General features: G+C 42.3%; 1 protein-coding gene across 3 annotated transcripts in view; it reads right to left on the bottom strand.

Annotated features, from left to right (window-relative positions):
• Window positions 1-538: 538 nt before the first annotated feature.
• Window positions 539-11,090, bottom strand: part of SLC6A1 (solute carrier family 6 member 1) — a 61,680-nt gene continuing 51,128 nt past the window's right edge. For all 3 annotated transcript variants that reach the window (XM_071755403.1, XM_071755404.1, XM_071755405.1), the window contains exons 11-15: window positions 10,045-10,176; window positions 8,794-8,896; window positions 7,401-7,501; window positions 5,301-5,468; window positions 539-3,068 (exon numbers count right to left, since the gene is read on the bottom strand). In XM_071755403.1, coding sequence (XP_071611504.1) covers window positions 2,964-3,068; window positions 5,301-5,468; window positions 7,401-7,501; window positions 8,794-8,896; window positions 10,045-10,176 — 609 coding nt within the window. In that variant the 3' untranslated portion in view covers window positions 539-2,963. The remainder of the gene's footprint in view (window positions 3,069-5,300; window positions 5,469-7,400; window positions 7,502-8,793; window positions 8,897-10,044; window positions 10,177-11,090) is intronic.

Here is an 11,090-nt window from a genome sequence, read left to right as displayed (position 1 = left end):
TGTGCAGTACAGGGCGTGTGTTTCACCAGCCCCTTGGCTGGTGCCCTCCTCAGCAATCAGTGACTTCAGGTGCTGCAGGTCACACCCCAGGAAAGTTCATCACAAAATCCAGGCTGGTCAGGTCAATCCCAGACTGTCAGGTTGGAAGGGACCTCAAGGATCACCTGCTCCAGCCCTTCTGATGTTGTTGTTTGTGTGAGATGTCCCAGCACCACGTTAAGCTGAGAATTAAAACTTTCCCAAGGGGGGAGAATCCAGCACTTCCCCTGGGAGACCCGTCTGGGACCTGGCCTGACATCTGTCCCCAGGTAGGGCTGGGGACTGGGACCTTTGGAGCTGCCTCTCCAGTGGCTGCACACACCTATTCAGTTCTAGAACCAGCAGTATGGGTTAATTATACACCTCCCAAGTGTGATACAGCAGCCTGACAGCCAAAGGAGACATTTTTAATATATATATAAATATATGAAACATTCAGGACTTGCTTCAAGGAAAATAACACAGGGTTTTGTCCAATGAAAGACTGCAAAATTCTGGATTTAATGTATAATATAACCTTTATTCTTTTTCCTCTAAACTCTTGGAAACTTACATAACAATCGTGCTTTTATTATGACACCATTTATAGACATTTAAAATGCATCTTAATTTATAAATATTTTACATTTGGTCCATAGAACAGGTTGCAATTTACTAAATAATACTGTACTCTTTTAAACAGGCTCTGTATATATTTTTGAATATGCATATATTACATATATATTTTTATATAGAGATAGATTTGCTTGGTGTTCAGATATTTCCTTATTGCAAAAAGCATATATGATCATACAATAATCTTTTTTTTTTTTTCCTTTCTTTTTTTTTTTTTTTTTTTTTAGGGCAAGTACTACAAAAAGGATACAGCTATTCACAGTTTACACACAGTAGGTTCTACAACACTATTTTGTGCTATGTGATACGTTTGTACAGCTTTTTGCTAAAGAGCAGGTCTGTCAAACATCTGTCATAAGTGTTTACAATCAAACATTAAATACTGCATTTTTCTTAGAACAACGTGGGACTTGATTACATTAAACAATAAAGAGGAGGTTGGAAGTTTTAGCCTTAGTCTAATGAAACTCACAATTATGATGTGTATGTAGCATGGGTAATGTGTGTGGAGGATGAGCAGTTCTCCTCTAAATCCCAAAGAGTTACAGGACTTTTGCATTTCAGCTTCAGCCGTTTAGGACGCAGCTTTGATCCCGTAATATTTTACAGTTGATCTGTGTGTGAAACAGTTTAGAATCTACCAAGCATACTCCGAGATTTAGGATGTAGTTTGAAATACATGTGTATTTTATATATATATTATTTCTACAATAATGTGCTTGACATTCTGAGAGTAATACCTTATTATTGCAAGAACATGTTTGTCACCTTCAGACGAAAACAACGAAAAAACCCAACATTCACAGTTAACATGTTTTTCACGTAGTAGTTCTACATAAATTGTGCTATCTAACATTGTACGTTGCACAAAAAGTTGCTGAAAAGCATGTTTCATTGCACAGTTCTGTCACAGTCATTTACAATCAAACATCAACTACTGCATTTTCCAGAATCCTCCTGTGTCTGTCTTATAGCTGCCAAACGAGAAATGCCAAACGGGGCCGACTGCTGCCTTTGCCACGTGGGAAAAAACTTCCACGGGTGAGCTGGCTTCCCAGCCACGTGGCAAATGCAGCCTGAGCCCAGAGTGGAGATTTGCTGTGCTATTGAATTAGCTTTCCCTCACGCCTTCATCACCACAAATCATATGTAAATAATAAAAAAAAAAAAAACAACCTCTTTTCAAAGTGCGAACGATCCTTCTTTTGTAATTTGCTCATTAGAAACTGTTGCAGTCCTTTGACAGATTAAAAAGAGCAGTGGTGAATTAAACCCCGAATTAGAATTACAAGGAGAAGCTTCAATCTTCCAGCCATTGTTTTGGTTTCTATTTTGGTGGCAATGCAATAATAGCCAAATAATTACAGCATGATAAAAGCTCAAGTCCTCTGAGCTTCAATTGCAAATACTTTGCGTTTCTTTTACTCTTGGGAATCTTTAAGAGCTCCTGGATGTTACTGTTCATTTTGCTGAAAACCTTATTTGCCTCTAACCTCTGCAGTTCAGGTGGTATTGATTCACAAAGAGAGGTTTTTTTTTTTATAAGAAATAGTATCTCTATTTTTAAAGATACCTATGATGTTGTTTGAAAGGCAAAGCACAGGTGGCATTTCCAGCCACTCCCTGCTGGATCGCCACAAGCAGCCGCAGAAATTAATTTGCACTAGGAATGGTCATAAAGGCTGTGTCTGGAGGAAAGTCTCTTCCCCCTCAAATGGCCTCAACTGGAGCAAATTTTAAGGGCAGACTTTTTTCACTGAAAATCACTTGTTTACAAAATGCTTCGTTCTTTTGTACAAAACGATTCCAAACTTAATTGTACTCCTGCAAAGTCAGAAATAACAGTCTTGGGATTCAGCGGTAAGAAATAGTGATCAACTACTAAAAATCAGCAGCACAAAACTTCAAATCGTCGTGCTAAAAGGTAGATTAAAAAGGTCTTGGCACATCAATTTACAAATTCCAAGATATGCAACTATCATTGTGAAAGGATAAAAACATTAACAGTCTGTGGATTGCCAGAGAACACAAAACACTGTCAACATCTGAGCTGGCGCAGTGATTGGATCATTGGATCATACCCATGGCGATTCCCTTGGAGTGGAGATGACCTTTTCTCTTTTTTTTTTTTCCTTTTTCTTTTTTTTTTTTTCTTTTTTTTCTCTTTTTTTTTTTTTTTTTTTTTTTTTTTTTGCCACTAGAGGTAGGTAATTATATTCTCAGACTTAAATTTGTGGTCCTACTCAACCATATTTTTTTTTGTTTGTTTGTTTTTCTGGAGTGGTGTTGGTACTTTTACAATACAGAATTTAGATGTAGGCTTCTTTGTTTGCAGAGTTGCTCTGTTGGGCCTGGTCGGGCCCATTTTCAGGGTGAGTGATGTCTTCACTTGGCTGAATCATGACTTGGATGCGCTGTTTAAAGAACAATGATAAATGTGAGGCAGTCAGAAGACTTTCTAAGCTTTTTTTAAAAGGCAATCCCAAACACTTCTGTCTAGGCATTACAGCTACAATGAAACATCCTGTTTTTTCTCCCTAGGAACCAAAAGGGTAGTAAGTCACCTATAAACCCACTTTTAGCTCTGTCCTAAACGTGCTGAAGGAGCTGAAAGAACACCTGCAGACTGTCAGATGCCAGCAAGCACTAACAGCTGAGCACAATGAGGAAAAAGAAAGGAGGGGAGACTGCAGCATGGGAAAGGTGAGGAGAGACTGCTGCAAGCCCACAGGGCCTCCAAGTTTGCAGGATCTCAGATGTGATTGTGAACTCCCCAGGGAGAAGGGACTAGAGAGTAGCAGCTTCTGTGAATTTCTACCTCCAAAGATACAACGGGTAAGGCAGACTTCTATTCTTGTTTTATTTCTGTTTAGTCTTTCCTAGGCCTTTTGTGTGTTCTCCAGTCATGAAGCTGATCTGCTGAGCTCAGGTTTGATCCTCAGAGCCTGGGACTGGTGTAGGCTCCTCATGTTTTCTAATGATCATTTGTCAATGCTTTCAAAAATGATGAGACCACAGCAAGACTGAGAAGAGGAATATTTACTGTGCTCTTACACAGCTCTGCCCTAGAAGTAGCTACACTGTGTATCAGAGCAACAGTTCTCCACTTGCACGTAAACATTGCCATAAGACCAAGGGAAAGATACTCGAAACACAGGAGCTGAGAACAAGCAGGGGCTGGGGGGGAACCTGAATTTTTTCTGTAGGCTTCTTTGAAGCATCACTGACTTTTCAAAAAATTGCTGAAGACAAATATTTGGCTCAAGATCTGCACGATTCATGGGGCATTACTCGTCAATTCTGCTTAAGATCATCTGTCCCTTTGCAAAGATGGCTCTGTCAGCTGATTTCAGAATATTCCAGAAACTCTGACAAATTCATTTTGACAGTCACAGAGGACAGAAGTGTGCATTTCAGTACTAGTGATGAAGAACTGTCTGTGATGCACAGAATGAGGTTACTGGCTGGGGAGGGAAAACTGAGGATGCACCCAGGTTAAAAAACAAAATGGCAACTGTGAGTGATTACTAAAGAATGTTCTGGTCAGTGACCTTATTAATGGGTCACACCCCTTCAGCAGGATTTCTCAGAGGACTTGAAAATGGATTTAAGCCATACAAGGTCTCTTGTCATGTGGGAAGTGTCACCTCCTTTTAACAACTGGGATAAGGAGTCAGGGAGAGGCAATGAGGAGAGGCCCTCTGATATTCCTTGTGAACTAAATGGTCACAGAAATCCCTTAAATAAAGACTGAAGTGAAGAGGAGTATAGTTATAAAACATGCTCCCAAGATCTGACACCTGTATTCTCTCAGCTTCAGCAGCAGAGAGCAGCAGCTGTCACTTTGAGCAGGTGTAAGCATAGAGTCATAGGATGGAAGAGACCTTAGAGATCAGCTCCTCCAACCTCCCTGCCTCAGCAGGGACTCCTCTCATGAAGGCCTCATCCAGCCTGGCCCTGAGGGGGCAGCCACAGCTTCTCTGGGCAATCTGTACCAGAGTCTCATCACCCTCCTACTGAAGAACTTTTTCCTAATATCCAGCCTAAACCTATTCTCCTTCAATTTAAAACCACTTCCCCTTGTCCTATGGCTGGACACTCTCATGAAAAGTCCCTCTCCAGCCCTCCTGTAGGTTCCCTTCAGGTATGGGAAGGCAGCTCTAAGATCCTGTAATGCAGAACAGGAGCCCAAAGCTTTGGTGACATAGCAGGGAGATGCTGAACAGGGTCACTGTGAGCAGGCTCCTGGAGCCTGAGGGTTATGTGGGTTTAGTTCTAGGAGTTTGATTCCAGTTCCTTAGAGCATCCCCTTGATACATCACAGCACCTCTTGCATTCACAAGGGCAAATCTATGTATTTTGTAAACTACTACTTTGTTTTCTAGCAGTAGGGAGCTGGGATGCAAAGTGTCTGGAACTGTCAAAGCCCAGAGATAAGGAGCAGATTGAATGCAGTGAATCATGTTTGACAACAGATGGTACAGACCCTGTCTTGTCTTTTGTCTGTTTGGAGTTTGGTTTTATGTTTTCCAGCTGTATGGAAAATAACAGTGAGGCCACAGGAGAATTTCTGCCCAGCCATCTTCTGTCAGTGTGCACAGGGCTTGCAAGAGGAAATCCTGTGGCCAGGTAAAAGAGAGACTTACCTGTTTTAAGGAGCCTTTCAGGGTTAGAAACATATATGCCATGTAGCCTGGTATCAGCACCATAGAAGACAATGCCATGAACCAGCCAACTCCTTGGCCCCATTTTGGGAAAACATAACTCCCCATTGTGAGTGGAGTCATTTGGACAGCACTGAAGAGGAACACTCCCTGCAAAGGACAGCAGAAAAGAAGATTTGGATAAGATTTCTAGAGTCTTTTTGTGTTCTAAGTGTTTTTCTGGATTGACATGGACTTCAAGCCTGTCTTTCCATCCAGGCAAGGAGCAGAGGGTTCTGTGGTCCCTGGTGATGGCCTGGCTGCAGAAAACAGGCACTGCCCTGACTGAGCCCTGCAAGCTCAACTTCCACTCTGGGAATGTGCAAGGAAGGGAACAGTAATCCTGAAATGGTGAAGTTTTTTGTTTGTCTCCACTAACTTTTTCTGATTGGGATAACAGTATCAGCACAGCCCTGCTGCACTGGTCAGCACCAGGCTCTGAGAGGCTCTGAATAAGAAACGTTCTGTCAAGCCTGGCCCTAAAAATTCTCAGCCCAGAGGCTTTGCTCATGGTGGAACGTGAGGGCAGTCAGAATGGAACCTGCTGTGCATTAAGTGGCTACAGATTTGGCTGTGTAAAAGAACTCAGGAAATTCAAAAGCCACTTTGAATTTTTCAGTAGTGAGAGGGGAGGCAATAGCTTCCCAAGAAGTTCCTTACCAAAATTAATGTTTCATGTAAGCACTATATTCTCACATACAAAGCCTGCATCTCAGATTATCCAGGCAGGCTGGTACAGGGAATGCACTGCTACTGGCAGAGCCCTCAGGCAACCTGCACAAAATCAGAGGGAAGGATGGGGTCCTGGGGAATCCTGCTGCAGACACACGCTGTACCACTGCTCAGCAGCACTTCTGGGTTGCTTTTGTGCTGTCTTCAAACAGATGGCCTGCAAACATGCTACTTTTTCCTTAAATTTCCCAAGTGAGGCTCTTATCCTGGCCCGTTTCCAGCATCTAAGTGGAAAGGAAACTGGCTACACTGCACCATCCAAGAAGGAAGCTCATGATGATCCCAGGTTCAGAACACATTCCCAAAGAGGAAAATGCAGAGGTAGATTTTACTGGCACACCACCACCACCTCCAGACCTGCACTGCACAACAAATCCTGCTGAAGACTTTACAAGATAGGAAATATCTGGGAAGTCTTACATCCAGTGTTGGTCATCTTCATATTATACCATTAAAATCAACAAAAAGCTTTTTTTATGCCTTCCTGAACACTTGTTTTCAGCCAAATGAAAGCTGCCTGCATTTGGGTAGAAATAGATCAAGGAACCCTCAACTTAGACACATTTCTGTGCCTCTCTTTAGTGCTCTTAGTTATGGCTTCCTATATGGGAACATCAGAGAAATATCAGGGAGGGAAAAGCCATCATGTCATGTGTAACAGTGTCTACCTCACACATTTTTTATATTGCACCTGGCTTGACTGCATTCTGTGTAGTAAATTTACATCCATGTGCTTATTATCTCAAAGTGTGCTGTATGAGCTTAACTGGATAAAGCTCAGAATTGGGAAATGCCTGTACTGTGGTTTCCAGTACCAAAAATCAATGTAAACTGGACAATATGTTCCACAGAATACCATGAGAGAAAACCATCAGTTTATAATCTCAGTCTGTTGCCTGAGTAGTGCCTGTGCAGGAATGCAGTTCACAAGATGGGGACATTTCTGTGTATGTGGAAAATTAAGACTTTAGAGGGATTGCTACAATTTAGGTAGGAATAAAAGAAATGGTTTCTTACCATTTCTGTTTCTTACAGTTTACTATCTCTGCCAGTCAAACTTTTGACTAATCACCATTTCCTGAGGACTAACAGAAATCTTGAAATTGCACAAGGCTTCTTTTCTTAGGGCAAAGGCTTCCTCTGATGACAGTGGGGTTTGCCCTATTGCCTTCAGTGGAATTGCTGAAATCCTTAAAAAAGGGATGAGGTCAGATTTAATATGAGGCTGTGAGGGTGGAGGTGACAGTGCTGAAGTACAGAGGCCACCTCATTTATATCCTGTGAATCAGACAATAAAAGTTTGTTCCTTACTGCCACAATGATAGGAGTGAAAAACGACCAGCAGAGTTTCCACCAGATGCAGGGTCTGTATCCCACCATCTCTTGGATGTTGTCATAAAATCTATTAACACCTAAATATAGAGATAAAAAACAGCATAGAAACACACCACATAACTGATTCAATAGAAAGCTCAGTGACTTTGAGAGACATGGTCCTAAATGATGAAGTATATTTGGAAGCCTTAAGGAGTCCCCAGCATCACTTTTTACCTATCTGGGTGGGAAAGAAAACTCAGAAGCACCAAGATATTAATTTTTTTTCTCATTCCCATTAATCTCTCATTCTCACTAATTCCTTAGTGACCAGCAAGCTTAGTCCCATGCACAGGTTGAGGAAGTCTGTACCTGTGAAGGCCAGATGCAATAAATCACCGTGGCTCATTCCAACTCTTACTAGAACCAGAGATTTAAAATGCTATTTTACAAATTAAATTAAAAAAAAGAATCCATCCTAACATCACCCAGACTCACCCAGCATGGGTGTGTGCTCACCATCTACACACAGCACTGCATGTGACATCAAAGAGCAGCAGCCAGCACCCCATCACCTTCTCAGAGGTGTCTCTCATACTGCTTGGAACTTTGTCCTTCATTTCTTCACTAGCTTGTGGTTTGTTGTTTTTTTTTTTCCATTGGCATTTGCTGGACTCATATGCATTCATATGTATTTCTCTGCCAAGAAATGCTGTTCCAGCCTTTTAAACCCATTAAAAGGCAGCAGAAAGGCTCCAGTGATCTTGCTCTGCATTAGTTTTGGAATATAAGTTGAAGTGTTTTTTTTTTTTAACCATGGGATTAGTTCCCTGGAGTAGCTGACACAGAGCTAAGGTCACATGCACAGATACTCTGGGAAGAATATGATACCTACTCATTAATCTTTAAACCCAGAGCTTCTCAGCCCAGACTTCTGGGTATTTTGGGGCAATTATGCAAAGTACAAGTGACCAAGGAGCCTGGCTCAGGGCAACAGAGTCATTTCTGGAAATCACAGAATCACAGGAGGTAGAAGGGACCTCTAAGCATCACAAAAGGTTACAAGGTCCAGAAGAGCCAAGTTATTATGCTGAGCACTGCAGTACCCCCCACCTCTGAAGATCCAGGCTTCCAAGGAGGGGGGACAGGAAAAAAGATGGGAGATGTTTAGTATTCCTGACACACTTAGCATCTAATGACTTCCATGCTTGTCCTTGGGGTGTTTTAATGAGGCAGGAGCACCTTCCACAAGCCAGCTTTGAGTCCTCAGTGGAATTTCATGCATCTAAACCATGTTCAGTTCCACCCTCAGCATCATCACACACAAGTCAGTAAATGTAGTAGCCACATCATGTGCAAAACTCATGGAATAAATACAAACTGTGTTTACCATAGCACCAGGATATTGAGATGCACTCAAAGAATACAAGGAACAAGAGGCTCATTCCACTGGCAGAGTAGTAGTCAAAAAGCTTAAACACGTAGATTCCACCCTAAAACACACAAGAAGGAAGTGTTAAATAGTAAGAACCCCAGTTTCAAGATCAAAATGCAGGCTACAAACCAACAGTGTCAAATAGGTTATGGACATATTAATGTAAATTAATTAAAGTTAACAGCATGAAATTTTATAATACTTGAGGTCAGTACTGACAAAAATCAGATTACTGCCAGAATTCAATTAACTGGTTTGATTTCTTTTTACTCCTTTTTGTTCATTAAGTCAGCTATTTCCCTCAAAATAGTTTTCAGCTGAGTAGATCACAGAAAGCAAAGGAGACCATTATAGAATCATAGAATCATAGAATCCTAGGGGTTGGAAGGGACCTGGAAAGATCATCTAGTCCAACCCCCCCTGCCAGAGCAGGGCCCCCTAGAGTACATCCCCTAGGAACGTGTCCAGGTGGGTTTTGAATGTCTCCAGTGAAGGAGACTCCACAACCCCCCTGGGCAGCCTGTTCCAGGGCTCTGTCACCCTTACAGTAAAAAAATTTTTTCTGATATTCAACTTGAACCTCCTATGCTCCAATTTACACCCATTACCCCTTGTCCTATCACTGGTCACCACTGAGAAAAGCCTAACTCCATCTCCCTGACACTCACCCCTTACATATTTGAAAACATTGATGAGGTCACCCCTCAGTCTCCTTTTCTCCAAACTAAAGAGCCCCAGCTCCCTCAGCCTTTCCTCATAAGGGAGATGTTCCACTCCCTTAATCATCTCAGTAGCTCTGCGCTGGACTCTTTCAAGCACTTCCCTGTCCTTCTTGAACTGAGGGGCCCAGAACTGGACACAATACTCCAGGTGTGGCCTCACCAATGCAGAATAGAGGGGGAGGAGAACCTCTCTTGACCTACTAACCACACCCTTTCTAATGCACCCCAGGATGCCATTGGCCTTCTTGGCCACAAGGGCACATTGCTGGCTCATGGGCATCTTCTTGTCTACCAGGACCCCCAGGTCTCTTTCACCTCCACTGCTCTCCATAGGATGAGCACTGTCACCCCAAGCATGCGGGAGGACACAACACACTCCTGGAATGCAGGCATTTCCCACTTCCAAGTTGATGCCAGGTTATAGGGGACAAAGACACAGCTGCTGCATGGCAGGCACAAGGTGGCAGTCTCCTGGGGAAGATACCTGAGTGATGTTGGAGAGCCCTATCACGTAGGACACGATGCAGACCACGGCGATGAAGAGCTCCCTGCGGTTGCGCAGCAGCTTGGGGAATTCATCCACCAGAGCTGTTATGAACCCTTCCACGGTGCAGAACTGCAGGGAAAGTGACAGCCAAGACACCAGAGTCAGAATTCCCACTGTGAACTGTGGCCCGTGCTTTATGAAGAAGATAAAGTGCTTTTTTCTCGTGAGAGAGGACAACATACCTACAGCTGAAGGCTTTGGCCCCTACACGCTTCAAAAATGTACACTTTGTGAGATTTACTGACACAGATGACAGCAAAGAGACACAGAAAAGCATAATCAGATCAGTGCTTCAGAGTGGACACAAGATTCATTCTCATAAGTTACAAATTACTTTTTGTATCCACAGAAAAGTCATTGCAAAAGTAAGATTTTGGCTGAGAATGTGGCCTTCCCAGCACAGCCGTCCTGCAGAATTTTACTGTCTGTATAAATTCAAAATAAATGTTGTTATGGTGCCTGAAATAACAAAAAACACAAGGTATGTACATTTTTATTAATTTCCAGGAGTGCAATCGGAATTTAACCAACAGTTGCAGTTCCTGTAAATTATAGCATATGAAATGTTTCACTGATAGACAGAAAATGAAGAAATCATGACAGCCTGCAGATACATATTCTTTTAAATAATATTAGGCTACCTTCCTCAGTTGTTAGTTGCCTAGAGACAAGTTCTTTCAAGAATATTTTTGACCCAATTAATTTCACAGTAGTTTCCCCCCAGATGGAGCAATAGGTTCTAATGTCAAGCCTGAAGCTTGCTGAAAAACAAAGAAATAGAAAACATTCATTTTCAGCTCCCTTTTAAGTTGCAGAATAAAATGCCCTCTTTTTGTATTTTGGTTGTCAGGCTGAAGTCAGCTTGGATTTGTAGAAAATGATGGATGTTTCTCTGCTGAAAGCTGAGTGCAGGACTAAGCTGGTAGAATTCTCACCTTCCTAAAAATGGCTGTGAGGTGCTGGAGTGCTGATGGCAGGCAGGG

This window comes from Heliangelus exortis, chromosome 12, assembly GCF_036169615.1.
Source record: "Heliangelus exortis chromosome 12, bHelExo1.hap1, whole genome shotgun sequence".
Lineage (NCBI taxonomy): Eukaryota > Metazoa > Chordata > Aves > Apodiformes > Trochilidae > Heliangelus > Heliangelus exortis.
This window is presented reverse-complemented; position numbering and strand designations above follow the sequence as displayed.